This window comes from Malus domestica, chromosome 10 (genome assembly GCF_042453785.1).
Source record: "Malus domestica chromosome 10, GDT2T_hap1".
NCBI lineage: Eukaryota > Viridiplantae > Streptophyta > Magnoliopsida > Rosales > Rosaceae > Malus > Malus domestica.
The window spans coordinates 32488065-32512829 of record NC_091670.1 but is presented as its reverse complement, the minus strand read 5'-3'; the positions used below and the strand labels follow the sequence as shown (position 1 = coordinate 32512829).

Sequence of the window (24765 nt, the reverse complement as noted above, 5' to 3'; positions counted from 1 at the left end):
TGGGATTTTATTTTATATTTATGTGCTCATCATACAGTTGATGTTATAAAATCGTTTCGGATTTGGTTGAAATAATTCCTTCTTTTCTTTTTATAATCACATCAGGCCTGAGTTTGGTAGAATTGCTAAAGATTTTATACTTTCTGCATTTGTGTGATGGTCGAAGATTAATCTATGTTTGTTTGTTTGATTTGTTTTTGTTTTCATTTCTATCTTTTGTTTATTTAAACTTTCATAGGATTTGAGTTCTTTTAATTTGTATTTTGATGGTAGGTTTTATTCGTGGGGTACGATTTGTGTGGATTTTCACTTCTTTTTTTCTTTCCCAAATTCTGTTGCATGATGCGGATGATTTTATTCCTGGGTTCGAGTTTTTTTAACTTGGTTCTGAGTGTAGGATTTTGCTGGCCGCTTTTTATTTCTAATTTAAGTTTCCTTTCGTGGGGCAAAATTTCTGATATGTAGTTTAAATTTATTATTATTTTCGTCTAGAAAGTTGGTTTGGCTGTAATATTTGTATTTCCTTCAATCATTTCGACGCATGTGTATAAATGTTTATAAACTAATTGATAGAATTCAACTTGCTCACCTGAAAAGGGAGAGAAAAAGGTACACAATATCTCTCTTAATTTTACTGTAATTAATATCTCAAACAATCGCTAACTTGAACATCGAAGTGTTTTTGCACGTACATTCCCTTCTCGTTCTCTCCATTGGTTGCTAATAAAGATGATGTTCATAACTTTCTAGTATAATAATGTGATCATCATCCTTCTTTTCAATATCAGATATTCTAGCCTTGATATCCAACAAGTAAAACTCTGCATGCCTGGGTCGGCAATGAACCACCCTCACGCTTTGACTTCTTGAAAATTTCTGCTACAGCATAAAGAGAAAAAGAATTAATATAAGAGCAAATAGGTAGGAATACAATGCAAAATATTTAACTAATGCAGATCTTTACTACAGCTCCTGTTAAAATAGAAACCATAAACCAAATAAATGGACTACCGATATAACAGGTTATGGTACAAAATAGAGTAAATTGTAGCAATGGTCCCTCAACTAAAAATCCATTACCATTGGTCCCTCAACTTATCAAAATGTGTAACTATAGTCATTTTCATCAATTTCGTCAAAATTTTGTCAAAATAAGTTATGTTAGAATAACCATTTATATAATTAGAGTCTCTCAACTCATTAAAGTGTGTAATTATGGTCATTTTCATCAACTGCATCAAAAATTTTGTCAAAACGGGTTATGTTGGAATGACCATTGCTACAATTGGGTTAAAGTTAATGGACCATTTCTCCAATTGAATTAAAGTTGAGGGACCAATGATAATGAATTTTTAGTTGAGGGACCATAGTTGCACGTTTTGATGAGTAGAGGGACCAATGGTAATGAATTTTTAGTTGAGGGACCATTTTTCCAATTGAGTTACAGTTAAGGGACCATAGCTACAATTTACTCTACAAAATATGACCTTTAAATAGGGAATCATCAATTTAGGGTGCTGATGCCTGCCAAGAAAATCGAGCTCCAAAGAAACAGAGCGCATCTGCATTACAGGACCACATGATTAGCAGTACAATTTCACAAACTAAACCCAACCCTCCATGTTAAGCAATAGAGGAGTTGATAGTATCTTCAAAGTAACAAAAAATCTGAACTGAGCATGCCAACAAATATTATGATTTCCAGATAACCAGGAAGGAAATATTATCTTCAAGAAACGCCTTAAAGATCTATCAACATCAAGCTATATCAACATCAAGCTATCGTAAAGATCTATCAACATCAAGCTATCGTAGGCGTACTGGCTCCTCAAAAAGAGGCAATATCTTATAAGGTGCTCCAATATAGGAAAGCATAGCAGCCAGCACATTTGGCACATTGAGGATTAATCTCCAAATGACGTAGTTGACGACATATAGAATCAATCACATAGTCTGCATTCGCTAGTACAACCTAAAAGACAATTAAATTGGAAAATTCACAGAACAAACGATTGAATCCGAAATTGAAATAGATTGAGATTCTTGTGAAAATGTCACGATTTTTTAACTTGTAATTACAATCACAAATCGAAACTAAAATTTAAGGAAGTCCATTGGTATCTATCATGTGGAAAATGTTACGATTATGAAGTTTGTTAATTGGTGATTTAATTACATATATTTAGGCTAAACAAAAACCCTATTTAATTCAGAAGCTATCAATTCCATTTTTAACAAGGAAAACGTGGCCATCAATCGCTTCCAAAAATATAGGAATCCTAAAGTTACTTGGATATCAAGTATTTCTCTTTGCATTTTTAGTATAAATAAGGGGCAAGCTGATCCCTTTTCTCAGTCTCTCTCTCTCTCTCTCTCTCTCTCTCTCTCTCTCTCTCTCTCTCTCTCTCTCTCAACTTTTGGCTTACAACAATAAAACCCCATAAGCCTAAGTCAAAATATCCTAGCCATCGTATACAGTTACCGGATAGAGCAGCAGCCATACGGAATCACCGGAGCAGCAACATTCGAGGTTTTTTGGAGCTTCTCTGCTTGATTATGTTCAGAAATTAAGAAGCTCCACAAAACCTCGAGTGCAACTGCTCTTTGCGGTGACATTGACGTATGCAAAAGCATGGATACCAATGCTAAGGATGGGCAAATACCCATTGGTTATGAGTAACCGTGGTTATCTGCTCATTTAAATTTAACGGTCACGGTTATGGGTAACTGTTTAAATAAATACACGGTTATGGGTATAACCGTTTACCTTTGAAATTTAAATGGGCAGTTATGGGTATTATCTATTGTTATAAATGGGTACCCAATTAACCATTTATTTTAATATGTGTAAAACTTAAAAAAAAGAGTTTCTAGCTAAGTTTAGTATCCCAAGACATATTTGGTTATAAAGGGCCATATAATATATATATATATATGCCTCACGTGAGAGAAAAATATAGTTGATAAAACAGGCCAATGTTTAATATATGTGAGTCAATGTGCTAAAGCATTAGAGTGTTTGACAGTTTTGTTTTGGAGTCTTTTGGAGCTTTGGCCAATTCAAGATAATGATTATCTTGTGCTTTTAGAAACATGTTATTGTCGGCTCATGCGTACCTATATATATGTATGTATATATATTTAATTGGCCTCGAATTTTCAATAAATATTTGACCCAAAAATTAGAAATCAATTAAATGGCTTGGATCGATGAACATATGTTTCTAAATAAAAATCCAAATATTTATCAAATTAGCTTATTAGCAGACTGATGCGTACTTACATGTATGTATGTATGTATACAAGAAAATTAATTAACCTACAAACATGCATTCTTGTAATACAGTAATAGATTGACCGCCAAATAATTGGGAGACATCGCATATATTCATAAATAATATTGCCGTTAATACAAAAATTCATGTTAAATGTATTTATAATGGTATTTAATTGTTAGAAAAAGAAAATTATGCAAATTTCTTTTTAATTTTCAAGTTGTTAAAAAAATAGGTAGATGGATGAAAAAAAAAGAGTAAACGGGTGAAAAAAAGAGAGTAAACGGGTACGCGATTATGGTTAAATGGGTATGCAGTTATGGATATGGTTAACCGTTTATAAACGGTTATGGGTATAGGTATACCCGTTTACGTAAATACCCAATGGGTAAACGGTTATACAGGTAAAAGTTTAAACGGTTATGGGTAAATAACCGCGGTTACCCGCCCGCCATAACCATTACCGATCCCTAACCAATGCTTAGAAGCCATACATATTTGCAGGTGTGTGTTTTCTGATTTCTAGATAGCTTTTTTCTTGTTAATGTATTTGCTTCTTGTAACATTTTTTTTCTTGAAATTAATGTTTCATAATTTTTCTTTCTTTATAAATTATGTGCTTTAACGCGACCTTATGTGTTCTATATATACAAACACTTCCTTCTCATAAATAGCCGAATATTACTTGCATGGGTTTTTTTATTTTTTAATTTTTTATTTATGTGTTCATATATACAGTCGACGTTATAAATCGTTTTGGATTTGGTTGAAATTATTCTTTTTTGTTTTGATAATCTTATTAGGACTGAGTTTGGTAGAATTGCTAAAGATTTTATACTTTCTGTATTTGTGTGATGCTCAGAGATTAATCTGCTTTTGTTTGTTTAATTTGTTTTTCTTTTCATCTCTATCATTAGGGTTTGAGTTCTTTTAACTTGTTTTATTCGTGGGGTGCGATTTGTGTGGATTTTTTCAGTTCTTTTTTTCTTTCCCAAATTCTGTTGCATGATGCGGATGGTTTTATTCTTGGGTTCGAGTTTTTTTAATTTTGTTTTTAGTTTAGGTTTTTGCTGGCCGCTTGTTATTTCTAATTTTTGTTTCTTTTTGTGGTCAAAATTTCCTGATATGTAGTGTCATCATCTTCCTTCTTCTCAACATCATATTCTAGCCTTGATATCCAACAAATAAAACTCTGCATGCCTGGGTCGGCAATGAACCACCCTCACGCTTTGACGCCTTGAAAATTTCTGCTACAGCCTAAAGAGAAAAAGAATTAATATAATAGCAAATAGGTAGGAATACAGTGCAAAATATTTAACTAATGCATCTCTTTACTACAGCTCCCGTTAAAATAGAAACCAAAAACCAAATAAATGGACTAACGATATAACAGGAAACTAAGTACGGTACAAAATATGACCTTTAAAAAGGGAATTGTCAATTCAGGGTGCTGATGCCTGCCAAGAATCTCGAGCTCCAAAGAAACAGAGCGCATCTGCATTACAGGACCACGTCATTAGCAGTACAATTTCACAAAATAAACCCAACCCTCCATGTTAAGCAATGGAGGAGTTGACAGTATCTTCAGAACAAAAAACCTGAACTGAGCACGCCAACAAATATTACGTTTTCCAGATAATCAGAAGGAAAATATGATCTTCAATATCTATCAACATCAAGCTATCGTAGGCGTACCATCTCCTCAAAGAGAGGTAATATCTTATAAGCTACTCCATAGGAAAGCAGACTGCAAGCACATTTGACACATGAGGGTTAATCTCCAAATGGTGTAGTTGACGACATGTAGAATCAATCACATAGTCTGCATTTGCTAGTACAACCTACAAGACAATTAAATGGGAAAATTCATAGAACAAACGATTGAATTCGAAATTGAAAAAGATTGAGATTCTTGTGGAAAATGTCACAATTTTTTAACTTGTAGTTACAATCACAAATCGAAAATCAAATTTAAAGAAGTCCATTGGTACCTATCTTGTGTGGAAAATGTTACGATTATGAAGTTGGTTAATTGGTAATTTAATTTTATATATTTAGGCTAAACAAAATCCCTATCTAATTAAGAAGATATCAAATCCTTTTTTAACAAGGAAAACGTGGCCATAAATCGCTTCCAAAAATATAGGAATCCCTAAAGAATCTAGAGTTACTTGGGAAGCAAGTCAGTATTTCTGTTTCCCTTTTTAATTAGTATAAATAAGGGACAAGGCATGAGGATTCTCATACCGATCCCTAACTCTCTCTCTCTCTCTCTCCCTCCCTCCTGTCAAAGTATCATAGCCATCGTATACAATCACCAGATCGAGCAGCAAGCATACGGAATCACCAGAGCAGCAACATTCGAGGTTTTTTGGTGCTTCTTTGCTTGATTAAGTTCAGAAATTAATAAGCTCCACAAAACCTCGAATGCAGCTGCTCTATGCGGTGACATTGACGTACGCAACATTAAATTTTTTTAGGGTATTACATTTGACCCCTATTAAAATAAATCTCGTCCTCGAGATTTCTACCCTCGAATAACGAAAAAGGAATTAGAGCTAATTCCACTATTTCATTTATAATGAATAAAATCATAACCTCAATCTACGATTTTATTCAAGCGCATAAATAAATTACTTCTACGAAGTAATCATTTATAATTAGGTTTCCTACTACGCTCATTGGTAGAATAAATATCAAAAATTTTAGCCATACACATTGGCAAAAATAATACCAAACATCAAGCCATAATCCTTAGGGCCTAAATAAATACTGGATTATCAACCACATCTACCGTTGGTTAGATAAATACTAGCATAATAATCACCATCATGGTAAACTACTTACCATCATTGCCATATTTATCATTGGCAAAACAATTATCATAAATTACCAGCCGTAACCATCGTCGACCAAATAAATATCAAAATTTCAAGCCAAAAACATCAGTGGCTATATAAGCATCACCATTTCAAGCCAAACAATTAAAATTGGCAAATGAAATATCAGAAATTCCATCCAAAATCATTGGAATTTCTAATCACAATCGCTGGTAAAATCACTTACCATTTTTTGCCATTTTCATATGCGGCAAAACAAATATCATAAGTTTAAACCGTAATGATCATCAGCCAATTAAATACCAAAGTACCAAGTCATAATCATCAGTGGCTAGGCAAAAATCACAATTTCAAGCCAAACCATTTGAATTGGCAATTCAAATATAAGAAATTCCAGCCAAATCATTGGGATTCCAAATCAAAATCCATGGTAAAATCACTTACCGTTATTGGCTATACACAGCCGTCACCGCGATTCACTTTCAGAACTCGTGTGCCAACTAATCCAATCTGATGACCAGTCCTACGGCCGATTACCCTCACTTCAATCTAACCACAACAACATGAATTAGGGTAACAAGAGTGTCCATTTAATCCGACACCCAGAACCAAGTACCCTCCCTACAGAATATGGTACATGTTCGGCTGTGTAGGCCTCCAGAGGTTTAGGGGATCGAAACTCAAGGCAGTGCGCGGTGCCCCACACTCCTAGTAACTCTCAATCCAAGAGTGTCCATTTCCAATGGCCATACCACATGGACTATCCCTCAGGAGTAGTTCGACTGTATAACACCCTTTGAAGGTTTAGGGGATCGAAAGCCAAGGGAACCTCACAGTCCCTTTCACTCTCAGGTCGTCAAAATCATCCTGGGAACCTGCATTTACAATTCACAGAACCTGTACTCACAACAACACACGTGAGTAATCCACAATACATATATGTATCTCACATATTCATAGAAATTATGAAATATGCAACCACAATGCAATCATAATTTCCACCAACTGAACTCCATTATCGCCGTGGAAGTTGCACCACAACCACATAAGTGAGTGATCCACCATTTATACATATATATCACATGAATGCCACTTATTCACAAAATCTATTAAATAATGCAATCACAATACATATGCATTTCACACAATGCCTCATAATTCATAAAACTTATGAATTAAGGCAATACCCATGCAATCATAATTCACATCATCAAAACACAAGAATATAAATATATGTTCACTCTCCTGTCAGTGTGAGATTCAAAAAAAATATGTATTTCACATTAATTGTCACGCCCCGATCCCAACATACGTCGCAAATCAACACGTGGCAAAGGAAAAATAACATTCGTTGAATATGACATACCATGCGGAATGAAATACTTTAACTGCAACCCAAACTAAAAAGAAGGTGGCTAAGTTCTTCACAAGATATTTACAAATATGAACATCCCAAAAAGAAGCATAATCTTTGCTTTACCAAGAACAAGTTTGAAGTGCTCAAAAGAAAGTCCTAAAAGATAAAGTACAAGAGTGAATCAAGGGTAACCTAATGCTCCACGTCTCTGATAACCGCATTGCTACCCCCACCTACGGACTTCTCGGAGTCTACTCAAACCTGTCACCTGTATGATTAGTGCCTACACCATCGAAATGGTGCATCGGGCAAACATTAACCCGTTTAAGCTGCGAAGCTCATGTGAGTGACAATAATACAAAGTATGTGATACAATAATAAAATCAGCCATCAATCACAATTTATAGACCTTGAATATAAATCATGCATGAGAAATCAATAACAAACTTTTGAAAACTCTGAAGGAGTCACCCAGACATTCAGCGATTCGTCTGAAACAATCACAACATCCCACAACCATATTCTCATATAACACAATGAAAGGTAGGGTTACGGCGACATAGTTCGGCCGAAACCTACACCTTTGAAGCTATCTCAAACCAAACTCAATAAAACCCAAGGTGGATACGATCCCGGTCCATCACTTAACGAAATCGTAGAGTATAAGGGATTCCGGACCATCTCTCAATGGAATCCGAGTGAATACGATTCCAGACCATCACTCCATGGAATCGCAGAGTATGAGGGATTTCGGACTATCTCTCAACGGAATCCGAGTGAATACAATTCTGGACCATCACTCAACGGAATCACGGAAGGCCAACAACCATAATGTATAACAGCTCAAAGAAATGAGACAAGCACAAGTTACTTAATTTACAAAAGCTCAACCAAGGGAAATAAGGCACAAATATTAAATTTAGAATGAATCAACGAAGCGGGAAATGAAACAATATCGAAGCAACAATCCCCATCACAATGGGTTAACGGCCCACCACTAGCCTTCACATTTCATCACATCATGCCAATCAAACAAATCAAACCATATTTCAATATACATACATCAAATCTCATTTCATAACTTGAATCAATGGCTAAACATTAAAAATAACAATTCAATAGAAAACATATATATAAAACCAAGTCATATCCACACAGGATAATAAGTATGAAAACAAGGTAATCACCAATATCACATATGTTAAAGTCACTCACCTGGAGTCCGCGTTAATGCACCCTAGCACGAGAGTCAAGGCATCACGTTCTATCACCGCCTAAACAAGGTACAAGTCCACATTTAGATTTCATTCGATAATTCACATACTTAAAAACTCCCATATGTCTCCCACAGCAACATTTAATGAGGAATCGAACCGTCATTCTAAGGTATGGTCCATGATCTTACGTCACTTATTCTGTAAGATCCAATCACTAGGTTTTCACTTGTAAATTCCTAAGGTCCTTAAACAATATCTACCAAAGCATACTAAGATTGGGTGTCAATTCAATGGTAAGATTGTCAATTGTTAGAATAATCAAGTGGTGGACCTTATCAATAATATACTCAACCAACAGCATTTTCATAAATCGAATGTCACATATCGGGAAATTCGATTTTTTCCAAAAATTCTCAAATTTTACAAGAATAAAGATCTCAACAAGTAGAGTAAACTTTATACATGTGGCTGAGTCCAATTTGGCCGGGAAGGCCCTCAAATTGGCTTGCACCCTTTGAAATCCTAGGGTGGGTGTTCTTCAATTCGGCTTCCTTGGTGTTCCAACGCCCCACCCACCAGTTGGGTCTTGTTCCTAGGTCCAAAGGAAGTTGATTATGGGTGATGGTGAATGGTGATACTCTCCGGAACAACAATTTGTCGTCGAGAACCCCTAGGTTCTCCTGTGGAGTTGTACCCGAATTAGGCCTTAAAAATCCTTGATTTTTGGTGGAGGTGGAAGGAAGAAGATAGTTGAGCAAGTTGCAGGTGAAGGAGATAGGAAAATCAGATGAGAAATGGAGGAATTGACCTAAAATTGGCCCGTTTGAAAGTGTGTTGGTGGAGCACACGGGTTCACAAATGGGGGAGGGAGGATTTTTGCTTTTCTCCCTTTAATTGGTCCTTTCTACCCTCCAAAAATCTGATTGTCCCCTTTTTATTATTAGACTAACTTAATCTTTAGCCCACATGTTGAAATTAAACAATTCCCACAATCTATATAGTTCACAACTTCAAACGTTAGTAACTATACCGTATAATTCGGACTCCCAAATGGCTTTCGCCTATGCGTTCGTGGGTTCGAGATCTATTTAAAAACACTAGTTGCAACTTCGAAATATCATCAAAAGATAAAGATTGATTAAGAAACTTCCAACTCGATAACTAATCAATTACTAAACTTAAAATTAATGGAATTAAAATTAACTAATAAAGATAACGTAATCGCGAAATACGAATTTAAAATACGAGATACGTAATGAATGGTGAAATTCTAGGGATGAGATTTCACATTAATGCCACATTAATCACAGAAATTATGAATAATGCACTAACAATGCAAATCATAATTTCCATAGCACTTTATTCACAAAAATTATGAAATAATGCATTCACATTGCATTTCATAATTCACCATAAGAAGAATTCAAGATATAACAAATTGAAAGTAGGATCGTTTGCTCTGATATCACTATGTAGCGACCCGAATTTTCTAATTTGGAAGCCAAACACATAGGTAGGCCACAAATGTAATTACAATCACAAATTGAAAATCAAATGTAAGGAAGTCGGTTGGTATCTATCTTGTGGAAAATATTACAATTATACAGTTGGTTAATTGATGATTTAATTATATATTTAGGCTAAACAAAAGCCCTAGCAAGTTAAGAAGATATCGAATCCTTTTCGAACAGGGAAAATGTGGCCATCAATCGCTTCCATGCACCGGTATAAATATATAAATGTTGAAATAATTGGAATCCTAAAATACAGGAACCCTATCTAATCAAGAAGATATCAAATCCTTTTTTAACAAGGAAAACGTGGCCATCAATCGGTTCCAAAAATATAGGAATCCTAAAGGATCTAGAGTTACTTGGAGGTATTTCTCTTTCCCTTTTAGTATAAATAAGGGACAAGGCATGAGGAATTCTCATGCCGATCCCTCTCTCTCAGCCTCTCTCTCCCTCTCTCTCAACTTTTGGCCTACAACACTAAAACCCTATAAGCCTAAGTCAAAATACCCTAGCCATCGTATGCAATCACAGGATCGAGCAGCAACCATACGGAATCACCAGAGCAGCAACATTCAAGGTTTCCTGGAGCTTCTTTGCTTGATTAAGTTCAGAAATTAAGAAGCTCCACGAAACCTTGAATGCAGCTGCTTTATAGGGTGACATTGTCGTAGGCAAAAGCATGGATATATACCAAAGATTAGAAGCCATGCATATTTGCAGGTATGTGTTTTCTGATTTCTCGATAGGTTTGTTCTTGTTAGTATATTTGTTTCTTGTAATATTTTTTTCCCTCTTGAGATGTTTCATTATTTTTCTCTCTTTGTAAATTCTGTGCTGTAACGCGACTTTATATGTTTATGCAAACCCTTCCTTGTCATTAATTAATCGCAGAGAATATAACAGGGATGTTATTTTATATTTGTGTGTCCATCATACAGTTGATGCTATAAAATCGTTTTGGATTTGGTTGAAATTGTTCTTTTTTGTTTTTATAATGTCCTCAGGCCCGAAAGATTAATTAATTAATCTGCGTTTGTGTGATGCTCAAAGATTAATTAATTAACGTGCATTTGTTTGTTTGTTTTCTTTTTCTTTTCATCTTTTATCTTTTGTTTATTTAAACTTACATTAGGGATTGAGTTCTTTTAATTTGTATTTTGATGGTAGGTTTTATTCGTGGGTGCGATTAGTGTGGATTTTCAGTTCTTGTTTTCTTTCCAAAATTCTGTTGCATGATGATTTTATTCTTGGGTTCGAGTTTTTTAATTTTGTTTTGAGTTCAGGTTTTTGCTGGCCGCTTTTTATTTCTAAACTTTTTAGTTTCTTTTATTTCTGATATGTAGTTGGTTTGTCTGTAATATTTGCATTTCCTTCAACCATTTCGACGCATGTGTAGAAATGTTTATCCACCAATTGATAGAATTCAACTTGCACACCGGAAAAGGGAGAGAAAAAGGTGCGTTTTCGCTCTTAATTTTAGTGTAATTAATATCTCACACAATTATAACACATCTGTTTATCCACTAATTAATATTTCACACAATTAGATTTCTACAGAATCTAAGTTAATATCGAAACCATAACTCTGCCCTCCATACTGTACGTAAAGGTACTCTTTCAGAGAAGAGGAAGGGAGAAGAATTTCGGAGATTTCAGGCATGCCGGCCGTGGGGGGTGATGCCATGTTGAGCACCGCAACCTGGACCTTCAGATTAGAAGTTTCAGCCATGGACTCTGCTTCTGTAAGGAAGTTGCAGAGGGATTCTTTCCTCTTTCAATTTGGGGTTTCTATGGAATGGGGAAGTGGATAGAAGTTTCCAGAAGTGGGAGCCGTCAGTGCGGAAGCGTTGTGAAAAGAAACCTCCCCCACAAATTTGCACTACATTGCTCACCAAGCATAAACATCTTCCAACAGCCTGCAAACCGACATGCAACAATAGTAGTGCATTAAAAGGATCCACAAAATCAGACCACTCTCATCTGATAACAAATTCTTGGTTAAGAGCTTAAAGCACATCAAGCCGCCAACAACAGAGTCATCCAAGTCACAAAAGGAATAGAGTAAGTAAAAATGATGACACGCCTATGCCGGACTAAGGAAATTAGGTTAGGGAAAGAATGATCACCACTGGCATAATTTGATTCTTATTCGGTACACCAATTGATTCATAAAGTGTCAAAGATAGTATTTAAGCTTTTCTCATGGTCAGAACCTTGTGAAATGAAGGAGGGGAAGAAACAAAGAAACCCAAAGTCAAATTTAATGAATCATTGCCCTAAAAGTTAGAACCTACATGATTTCACAAGATTACCATACCAACAAGCACACGTAGCGTCGTAAAGGCTTCAATGCGAAGCTTTACATTACCTAGATGTCCTCGTGCAGCCTCATTATCTGCAGCCTATTCATAAAACCACAAAGGAGTAACATAAGAAAAATGAATGCTATAGAATAATCAACTGTCACAACTTAACATACTTTGAAAAGAAGTGATAGCCAGTGTCCAACACTTGCAGAAGCAATCTTTGACTATAGAAATGCAAGCAAACATTCATCTGGTTCTGAATCATACTTTTCAAGTTCTACCGAGTGGAGCTTTCATGTCTCTGTATTCTAAAAGCATAAGCACACCAAATATTTGTTTACATGCACAAGAATCATCAAAGCATGGAAGTAAATTCAGAAGCAGTTCCCCAAAACACTTAAAAATTCCTTCACGAAACTCTTCTGATGCATCAGATGGAGAAAGCAAAGCCCCATAAGTCAACTTCTTCAGTACTACAACCAACTGCAAAGGATATTATTGTGCTTCAAATGTGAAGACTGCCTTCTAGGACAACAATTCACAGGAACAAACTAACTAATACAACATACAAAACAATTTTGAACTAACGGAAAAACCATGCCATTTCTTTGGCAGCCAACTTTGAACTTACCTGATCTACAGATCCAAAACAACACTTCTTGAGCAGTTCTTCCAGGCACTGAAGCAACATTCAGCAACACTATCGCTCACTTTGTGAGGCATTTTTAGGACCTTATGAGTCGCAAGTTTTTCTTCAGAACCAAGCTTCTTTGAGGTTCTACAGTCAAGTCAACAGCTGCATCCAATAGAAGCAGCAACAGAAACAACGTGTAGCAGAATGAGAAACAACGATGTCAAGGAAATAATGCTTACTGATGTATACGTACTTACACACTCGCATTTCAAAATTCTTTTACAAATTTGTACGACAAGCATAAGTGATGAAACTATGTTTCCTCGGGTGTGGATCACTAGGAACTTTAATGTTGAACCCGCCATTCACTGTTGAACAATGGGACACCGATTCCACTAATGGAAAAGTGAAAATTTTGCTCCTCCGCCACCTCAGATCATATCACAATATAGTACTTAACAAATTTCAATACCAGAAACTCAAATATAATTTGACTTTGTGTACACTAACCCAACAAGTATAGCTCAACCACACCTACACGAAGTTCTGTGCAATCGGGGTGAGGACTTCGGTTTCTTTTTAACATAATTCAACCCAATACCTTCCACTCTACCAATTCCCCCGACCTTCGAACATTGCACCGATCACTAAAACTTAAAGACACAAGGATTCACTCTTTAATTAAAAATTATTAAGGCAACAACTCGATCAAGTTACGAATGCTTCGTCCAATTCCAACCCTCAAAGCTCACCCCTAGTGTAATATACCTATACATGCAAGCATATATAACGACACCTATATACATATATATTCATATACACAAGTACAAGTATACACACGTATAAAGAATGCAATTTAAGGCAAAGAAGCAAAATTTACAGAGAGGTTCAAGTGCTTACTCGAAGGATGGCTGGAGAGCATGAGGCGGAGACTGGCGAAGAAAATGGTGCAGAGACGAGAGAGCAGAGGAGTGCTTCTTGGGGTTTTGGAGAAGCTAGAAGCTCAAAGCAGTATGCTTTCAGCTGCCTAAACACTCTGCTTCCTTCTTCGTCCTCTGGGAACGCGAGCTTGTTGATTTCCACCATTGCAGACGGCGGCGAGAGGGAGGCGGGAGTTTAGAACCCCCAAATTGAAAGACGATTCCAGGGGGAGGTGTTTAACCCAAAACGGGTTGCCGACCGGTTTGAATATAATTGACCCGTTTTTGTTGGGCCTTAAGCTGGGTTGACTCTTTCGTAACAATGGTTCTCTTTATTTCTTCGGTCTTGAGGAAAACAATGGCTCGTTTAAACTTATTTCAATTTCTTAAGAATTTAATGAATGACTCGTTTGGAACGCATAGTTTGATTGGAATGGATTACCTTCAAAATCCAAGGTATGTTGACGGGAGATATTATAAAATTATGACCATCTAAATAATAGAAGATGAATTACTTATGAAGAAAACTTATTCGTTACAATTCTCATTAAAATTTAAGAGGCCTCTATTTCTATTTTATCCAATCATGTGTACCAAACGAGCATAACTTTTCTATAATATAACAATGTTAAGTTTGTTTTGCATAGAATGAGATTAAAAATAGGATTTGCTAGGTCTACAATTCATCCAACACCATCATGAACCATTAGGTTGGATTGCTGCAAGAATGAATAGCGAATACGTAATATTAACAAAAAATTTAGGAAAGTGATTTCTATACGCTTGTTTTTCACCTCCTGCATACTTCTCTTAATTATAATCATTGATTCGTTTTTTATTTGTTCAATCTCATAGCTAAAACAAGGGGGTATAGGGTGAGTGTGTGCGTAAATCATTTCATAAAGATAAACTAGTTTTTTTCTTTGACAAGCAACAATAGAGATATTTCATTAACACAACAGATTTACAAGAGGTGCCAAATGAGTATATATTCTCCAGTGATCAATTTCTTGATTTGGATATAATTCGCACAGCTAACAAATAAGGTAAAACCCTTACATGACTACCACACAGAAGAACTAGGTGCAGACGGTATAACTTGCTCCAACGACTATAGAGACCCGAGAAATCAAGCATCAAAGCCACCACTAAATTAAACAGCGAGACTGCATCACACTACCACTAAAACAGCAGGGCCACAATACTCGCGGAACTGACACAACACAAACCAATAAACTTCTAATGTTGATTATTTCATGTTTCATAAATTTCAACTTTGAGATATTTTAGCTGTCCCAAAATTCTTTCAAATTGTTTACAATCCCGCACGAATGGATTGATAATCCTGTGTGTACTTTTCTTCAGAGACAAAAAGGGGTTTTGCTAGATCAGTTGTAGCTACTGATTCAGCTCATAGACTTTGACTCTATTTCCTACTTGTATTGTCCTAAATTCCTCCGAGGAGCTGGAAACGAAGGAAATATGTCAAGCTGGTTGGTGTAAGTGGAAATTATCAACTACCCACTAAGATAATTAATCATACAGTTAGAAAATACTGGTTTTGAATTTAATTGGACCAATGCACCAACCCCTCGAGGACCTTAATTATCCACTTGCTCACAATTAACAACAGCTAATTATTAGAAATAAAAAAATAATAATTCTTCTCTCTTTACTCAACGCTTGGTTCTCCAGTTAAAGTTGATTTCTGGGTCAATTTTAGGTTAACTGATGATCACAAGTAATTTGACTCCCGGTGTGGCTGAAATTCATATAAGAATGGGACTGTTGGAATGTTGAGAAAAACTTTGTACCAGATTGTACATGTCATATGATGTTGATTGGCACAAGTGTTGGCATTTAATTGTGCTAGCTAGTTACTCATAATATATATGTGTGTATGTGTGTGTGTATATTCTTTTCACTTTTTAAACACATACCAAATTTTTATAATATTATGCAGATAACGCTTTTCTGCAATGTCAAAAAATAGCTAGATATATGCACCTTCATACGAGTTTAATCCATGTAAATTCCCATCTTCCTAACTACTAACTTTACCTAGCCCACAAGTGAAAGAGGATATTGTACATTCTAGCCGAATTGATTAAGTTTGAAGTTGGTTGATTCTTATTCTCTTCTATATATTGTAGTTTCGTACACTCACACTTTTGCTTTGCACCCTATATTTAGGCTCAATTGAGATGATTGGTTGCATGTCTTTACCATATACATTTTCCCTCAATTTTTATTTTTATTCAATATCAAATGTTAAAAAAAAATGTTTATTACCTACTCACTGTGGGTAGGGTGCCTTTTCACTCAAATTTCATATATATATATATATATAGTCACTGTGGGTATGGTGAAATCAAAGTGGTCGAATTGCCTTGTTACTAAAACATGTGAATTGCTGCTACAATTTTCAAACGTATTTTTCATCTGAGCTTATTATATTTTTCATCAAGAGGGGAACTATCTCACCCAACCACTCGAAGATGTTTGAACATCATCACATGAAAGGAGGAGAATTTGTTTGCACTTATCATATATGTTATATATCTTTCTTTTTAGAATAGATACGTAACACATAAACAAAACTTTCAGAAAAATATTATAATAACTGGAAGACAAATACTCTTTTATAAAAATATTTGATGATGTTTAATTGTTCAACCTACACTGTGTTTTGACATAAACTATGAAAAACTACATCAAAGATTCCATCATCATAACATAAGCAATTCCCCTATTTGTAATTTTAAAACTGTAGTCAGGATGACTCAACTAATATCAGCATTAATTTCACTAACTTAAATGGTGGAATTGTTTTGTGGCGAAGAAAGCCACGTTTGAAAGTAATCCATTCTCTCGTCATATCCTGCAGGGTTTGGCATTTTGTCAAAGGTCTCTGGGATGACTGGTTGTTCAGTCGCATCCTTTGGTAATATCTCCTGGTTGTTGATCTCACTCTCTGTTGCTGCGGCTTCAAATCCAAGCTCACTTTGCAAGTAACTAAGACAATTCCCATTTTCCACATGTCCCAAGCCTGAGCTCTGGTAATTAGCCTCATCAGCCTCATGAAGTACTTGGACTTCATTTGATTGGAGTGGCTGAAAGTCATCCAACAGGTTCCAAAAGTCAGAGTCATACTCAAATGGATTATCAAAAATTCCTGAAAGGTCAATCGAATCATCATCCATTTGCTGCTCTTCTGCTCCTGGCCTTGACATACCAACAACTTGGCTGGAATTACTTGAGCCGTTGGATTCATTAGATGAAACATTAGAAGAAGTTGTCAACTCTTTCAACCCCTTGGGATCATTTGTTAATTCCATGGGAAAATCCTGATGATTGGGGTTTTCTTGAATTGTCAAACTGCATGGCTCATGTGGCTTGTTGTTGGTGGCCATGCTAGTTTCTTGGTCAGCAGATTGATGCTCAATTAGTTCATCCCCTCCTCCTACAGTTGATTTTCCACTAGACAATAATGTAGTAGTAGTAGAAGAAGATGATGAGGAAGAGGATGTTAAGGAAGATAGGTTTCGGCAAGCCAATCTTTTCTTTAGATGAGTGTTCCACACATTCTTAATCTCATTGTCCGTTCGTCCCGGGAAATGTGCTGCAATTGTCGACCACCTGCACAAGTTTCTGGTAATTAGGGGATTCGAACTTGAGGCATCTTTAATATTAAAAAAAATGAATAAATACCAGATTGAAAATAAGGTAGTAATAAAATATAGTTTTATTGTGTATCAATAATGAGTAATGGAATGGCTTCAAACCTGAAATATTTTTCATATCCAAAATAGAATTATATACCACTATGCCGAGAATAAGTTAGTAATAAAATATAGCTTAATTAATCCACTAATTATATTTGATGAGATTTATGTTGGATCTTACTTGTTTCCCAAGGCTTCATGTAGCTTCATTATGGACTCCTCTTCCTCTCTTGTGAAGTTCCCTCGCTTCACATCAGGGCTAAGGTAGTTAATCCATCTCAAACGGCAACTTTTACCACATCTCATCAAACCTTCAAAACAAATTAATATTAATGTTACTAGCATATATTCTGAAACAAATTAAAATGATCTATGAGATTTGCATAACTTCTCACTTTGGTCTTTGGATTTGAAATCAATAGAAGTGGTCCCGAGATTGTCCACCATCAATAATTTTAGTCATTCCGTGAAAAATCTCCATTAAATAATAATAAAATGACAAAATAATTGAAGGTATTTTTGTCATTTTGATTCTTATTTAACATAATTTTACACGGAATGATCAAAATAATTGGTGGTGGACAATCTCAGTGACCACTTCTATTGATTTCAAATCTCATGAATCAAAGTGAGAAATTATGCAAATTTCAAAAACATTTTAGCTAAAAAGCCTTTATTCAAATTCGAAGTATATATTAATGTTGGTGGGAAATAAAAAGTGGAGAAAGGGACATTTCATCTCGCAGCCATGCAAAGACTTAAAGGAAACTTGATGTGACTGATAATGTCGCGCACTCGTTCTCAATTCCTAACTATGTTGACACAAAACACTTGGTCTTTCTAGAGGTAATTGATGAGATTTTCCAACCACACATACATACATACATACATACATACATATACATACATACATACATATATATATATACATACATACATATATATATACATATATATACATACATACATATATATACATATATATATACACACACACACATATATATATATATAGTCACTTGAAAGATACAAAAGTTAGGAAACCTCTCCCTATCACTCTTCAAACTTGGACCAACATTCCACAATCTAGTCTAGCTAAATGATGAAGCCAAAGATAGACAACAACAAGGCCCTCGTGTGTCCATACCACAAAGAATACAAGAAAAAATTGTTTGTGACTGTAACACAAACACGTGGTATAAGTAATGAAAAGTAACATTGAATTTATAAAACTAAGTCAATAACATTTAGTTCGTTTGTAGAAAGAGCATTTTCATAATAATTTGTCATGGGAAAAATAAAATTCATAATTTGTAGTATAGAAGGTAAGGGGTATCGATATTCACGAAAATTTGACACATTCGAACAGGATATGCATGTTTCAGAAAGCAAGTATTGGTTTGCCATTGCTTGTGATTATTTTCATACAAGGATGCACACGTCATTACAGTTAGGCAGATATGCAATAACAAGGATTAGGTATTAACATGGTAACAATCATTAATGTTATATAGCCTTCCAAAAAGTAATTTTTAGAGGTTGAATATAAATTTAAAATCAAATTAAAAACGTTTCAAACTTGGTTTGCTTTTTATTGTTTAAGGTAGCTAATTAACAAAATTCTTGTTAACACACTGTCGTAAACAATTGAAGCCAAATTTCATGCCAGTTTAGGAATAAAAACAGATTCCAAATGAAGTTAAGGAAACTATTTTTTATTTTTTATTTCAACATTTGGATTCATTAAAAAAAAACAACATTTAGGAGGACTTGAGATGTAGAGTACCAATTTAAACTTTCGCGCATAAAATAAGTACTCTATCTCTAAATCTTGTAACGGCCTTATTTCACATAAAATCCACGAAAAAAATTCAACATTTACGAGGACTTGAGAATTAAACTTCGCACGTAAAAATAAAAAACATTACTCTATCACTAAAACTTGTAACGGCCTTCTTCCGCATAAAACCCCGCGAAAAAGAAAGCAAGAAACTAAAATGCAATTCATTGAAAGATAACTGAAGGTGTTTACCAAGAAGAGGAATTTGAAGGCAATGACATCTTTTGTTGTCACCAAAAACATAATAGAATTTGAAGAATTCATTCTTCGAAAAGGGATGTTCAATGCAAGATTGATCCAAAATATTGTAACCCAGAGAAAAGAAATTACTTTGTCTAAATAAAAGATAGAAATTCGATTTTTTGGGGAATTTGATCAAGAATTTGTAAACTTATATCCTTGAACACCATTTCATTTTCTCATACATGCCAAATATATGAAAAATCAACATGTCACCAATGAGAGAGAGAGAGAGAGAGAGAGAGAGAGAGAGAGAGAGAGAGAGAGAGAGAGGATCAAGATTAAGATTACCTGCTCGCCTAGGGAGAGCCCTCCAGTTATGATGGCCATTTTTCTGAATGAAAGTAACGAGCTTCAAGTCCTCAGCAGGGCTCCAAGGACCCCTCCTCACTTGCTCCTTATCACAACATAGTGATTTTCCCTTTTCCCCCATCTCTCTCTCTTTCGATCCAATCAATAGTCTAACGACAATAGAGATTGATCCTGTGTTTTTCCTACGCACACGTCACCCGAATCACCTCACTCTCCAGATATCTATATTTACGATGTCTTTCTTTCTTGTATATATGAGAAATTCATTTATGCATCACCCTCTTTATATATATAGGGAAGAGGTGGTGATGGAGATATGCAGGAGGAATGTCTACAGAGCAAAGGCCCTCAAGGTTCATGCCTCAAGGTGGGGTCACTCTATGCTGTAATAAATAGGAGATCCAGGACGATTTCTAAATATCTACAATTCTTCCTAATTTACTTATTGCTGATTTCTCCTTCACTGTAACTGTATTGATATGCTTGACCTGAAATTCTAACAATATCCTCACTCATGAGAATGATATCTCAAACAATGATAATATAAATGTTAAATAATTTACTGCAATCACAACGACCCACGTCAACTAGAAAAATGACATCATTTGCCACGAGTACTATCAAATGTCCAAGACTTTGGGTTCAACCTTTCATTTCTTCATGCTGCATGTTTATAGTTTATGCTATCCCAGAAAAAAAAAATTGAGGACTATCTAGTATATCATTCCTTTGTATATGAAAAATAATGTGGTCAGTTACGAAAGTACAAATTATTTTATTGAATCTTTCTTTTTATAAAAAAATGAGGACAACTGGTGGCGAATTACGGTTATCCATCTTGTTCGGGGCACTTTATCTATGGTCACGATCAAACAAATTCATAGCTTACAAAGTATCGGACTGAACTGATGATATTTTATTGAATGTTAGAGCAATAGTACTTGTGCTGTCATTTTACTCCTTTGTGCGTAGATTGATATTTATTATATTGTCACTTTTGTTATTATGTAAATTGTCAACAGTTGGATATCTTTCCATTTCCAGTAATTACAATTAAATAGCATATCCGGCAATATTTACATGGAAAATAACCTAATACGTCCCAAAATTTATCCTTAAGTTGTATTTTTATTTCTTTTGTGTAAATTCAACCAATACACAAGAGCAAATGTTTAATTATTTGCAGAAATGATGTGAGACCCGCACCCAAAATGAAGGGATTTTTCCTTGAGGATTGTACCCTCCTTGACACATAATCACAAAATGTGGCAAGATTTGAAAGATGAATACTCTTAAAACAATTAATAGTGAGATGGGAAAAACGTCAGGTTTTTATCTGAACATTGCAAAAAAAAATATTACAGCTCCAAATTACCTCATGATTTTAAAGCATCGTTTAATAGTAAAATCAACAAACTCAAACAGCGCACCTCTGGTACTTTGGTGTGGAAACTACCAAATTGACCTCACAACAAACAAACTCGCATATAGTGAGAATCATCATACTTACTTGTACCATATAAAGAGACTACGTACAAAGTTCGCTTGAAGAGAGTCTGCAAAACACAAGCAACTCTTATTTTGATTATTACAAACATAAACTAAATCTGACAAGATCACCAATCAGCACCACCTCTATAGAGTAAAATTAGGCAACACCATCAACCACTCCTAAAGATATCTGCATCAACCTCGTGCTAATCAAGGTAAACCCCGCCACCCCCACCCATAGAGCTGAACAAGGCAAGAAAGGCAAACTATAGATCTAGTCAAAGAAGACATAGTAGATGCATTCCCCCCCCTTCCCCCCCCCCCCCAAGCCTACATCTGGTACTTTGGTGTAGAAACTACCAAATTGACCTCACAACGAACAAACTCGCATATAGTGAGAGTCATCATACTTGCCTATACCATATAAAGAGACTGTTGTGCCTTGGCCCGTTCGTTAGTGCATAAACGAGATTCAGATTACAACCTCACCAAATCACACTCAGTTGAACATAATAAAATACAAGAAATAAAGATATCGAGAAATTTATGAGGTTCGGCAAAAACATGCCTACGTCCCCGGAGAGATATTGCTCTTCACTATGAATAACAGTACAAGTACACATGAGTTAAATCAACATAACTCAATCCCGAATCCCTTGCACACCCACTCATAGAATTTTCCCAAGAGCCTCACTCTACCCCAAGAGTTCTTTCACTAGAATACTTTTCACTCTAGCTCTCTTGATTTTCTCTCAACCCATTTCAACCTTTCCCATGGGAGAGCCGGATGCTCTCCCCTTGGATGCTTCTATGATGCTTACCTTCCCATTTTCTAAACATTACTAAATGCACAAATATTGCATCTAGTTATAGGCATACACTAGCAACTATGCCAACAACCAAGACCAAAAAGTCTTAAGTTCACATGACATAATCATCACCTAGCCTACCTAGCATGCACCAAAGTCTATACCTAGTCTATAAAGTATAACTTTGCTTGTGGTAGTCACCATGTCTTCAATTGTTGTCAACACATGACTCATAATTACTCACAAATGTACGAGCCAAACACAATAATCTCCACCTTGGCGAATACACCATGCAAAAATCCTTGCACCCATCACCAAAGCCCATTGGCCTTACGTACCAACATACACACCCTGAATCAACCTCGTTGGTCCTGTTCCGATTCAGTCACTGTCAATGCATGTGCAGCTGCTGCAAGCTAAAATTCACCATTTAGCTTCAGACAGGATCTCGACACACCTTCGTCTCCTCCAACAAGTTTTCCTCCTCTTTATTGTCTGCAACCTGGAAACTCGTCAGCGCGCCCGTTTCCAGCAACAACCCATCGAGCCAGACAAAATTCCCACACTTCCTTCTTCCTCATGACCATCTCATCACCTGTGAATCCCATAGCTCCACCTGCTGCAAAATCCCTGCAACACTTGAGACTAGACATCACTAGGAAAAGTGTTGCTTCGAGTACTTAGAGGGCATACTCGAAGCCTTATGCCACAAACTTACTACAACCCGGCCTTGCACCGTAGCACTGTGGACCCTTGCCTCCAAAACCGGATCTGAACCTGCTGTCTCTCTCAGATCCTCTTTCCAATTTGCTTCCACGATTCCAACCTTGAACAGCTAAAGCAGTCTTGTGCCCACCATCATCCATGGTCATCTTCTTTTGTGTATCATTCCACACCAAAGAAGCTTGCACCTGCTCCAAACTTATTGTATCTTTCCATGCAGTAAAGTTTCACAAGGTTCTCGTACAAATATGAAAGTGAGGTAAGAAGAAAGAGGCATTTGTCTTCTTCCTCAACATCAACTTTCGCAGTTGATCCAAGCATCCCTGAACATGTCTTTCATTTCTTCGGGCTTCATTACTCTCATCTGCCAAGAGCAAAATAACCACTCCCATTAAACTGCTCAACTGAAAATTCCATGGTGAATAAATCTAGACCTCCAACGAACCAAAGCCTCCAACAATGCTCTGATACCAATTGTTGTGCCTTGGCCCGTTCGTTAGTGCAGAAACGAGATTCAGATTACAACCTCACCAAATCACACTCAGTTGAACATAATAAAATACAAGAAATAAAGACATCGAGAAATTTATGAGGTTCGGCAAAAACATGCCTACGTCCCCGGAGAGATATTGCTCTTCACTATGAATAACAGTACAAGTACACATGAGTTAAATCAACATAACTCAATCCCAAATCCCTTGCACACCCACTCATAGAATTTTCCCAAGAGCCTCACTCTACCCCAAGAGTTCTTTCACTATAATACTTTTCACTCTAGCTCTCTTGATTTTCTCTCAACCCATGTTCAACCTTTCCCATGGGAAAGCCGGATGCTCTCCCCTTGGATGCTTCTATGATGCTTACCTTCCCACTTTCTAAACATTACTAAATGCACAAATATTGCATCTAGTTATAGGCATACACTAGCAACTATGCCAACAACCAAGACCAAAAAGTCTTAAGTTCACATGATCTAATCATCACCTAGCCTACCTAGCATGCACCAAAGTCTATACCTAGTCTATAAAGTATAACTTTGTTTGTGGTAGTCACCATGTCTTCAATTGTTTTCAACACATGACTCATAATTACTCACAAATTTATGAGCCAAACATAACAGAGACTACGTACAAAGTTCGCTTGAAGAGAGTCTGCAAAACACAAGCAACTCTTGTTTTGATTATTACAAACACAAACTAAATCTTACAAGATCACCATTTAGCTCCACCTCTACAGAGTAAAATTAGCCAACACCATCGATCACTCCTAAAGATATCTACATCAACCTTATGCTAATCAAGGCAACCCCCACCCCACCCATAGATCTGACAAGGCAAGAAAGGCAAACTATAGATCTAGTCAAAGAAGACATAGTAGATGCCCCCCCCCCCCCCCCCCCCCCCCCCAAAAAGAAAAAAGATCTGACAAGGCAAGAAAGGCAAACTATAGATCTAGTCAAAGAAGACATAGATAGCTACTATGGAGAGACAAACCATATAAGGCAAAAACAATCAAAACAAACCTTACAAAATAGTAGGGAAACACAAATTTACACAGAACGA

The 24765-nt window shown here is 36.0% G+C and overlaps 1 protein-coding gene and 1 long non-coding RNA gene across 3 annotated transcripts; both read right to left on the bottom strand.

Annotated features, from left to right (window-relative positions):
- Positions 1-11664: 11664 nt before the first annotated feature.
- LOC103445815 (uncharacterized) lies at positions 11665-14405 on the bottom strand. Of its 2 annotated transcripts, XR_011572408.1 has the most exons (5): positions 14044-14405; positions 13141-13305; positions 12683-12992; positions 12572-12605; positions 11665-12119 (listed from the first exon to the last, which is right to left on the bottom strand). It is a non-coding gene; the product is annotated as an uncharacterized lncRNA (long non-coding RNA). The 2 variants fall into 2 exon arrangements; XR_011572409.1 differs by lacking the exons at positions 11665-12119; positions 12683-12992 and having other exon boundaries at positions 12247-12605.
- Positions 14406-16683: 2278 nt separating this feature from the next.
- LOC103445848 (transcription factor MYB58) lies at positions 16684-20603 on the bottom strand. The gene is made up of 3 exons (XM_008384900.4): positions 20160-20603; positions 17970-18099; positions 16684-17702 (listed from the first exon to the last, which is right to left on the bottom strand). Exons 1-3 carry the CDS (start codon positions 20299-20301, stop codon positions 16877-16879), a joined length of 1098 nt encoding a protein of 365 aa, XP_008383122.1. The 5' UTR covers positions 20302-20603; the 3' UTR covers positions 16684-16876.
- Positions 20604-24765: the final 4162 nt, after the last annotated feature.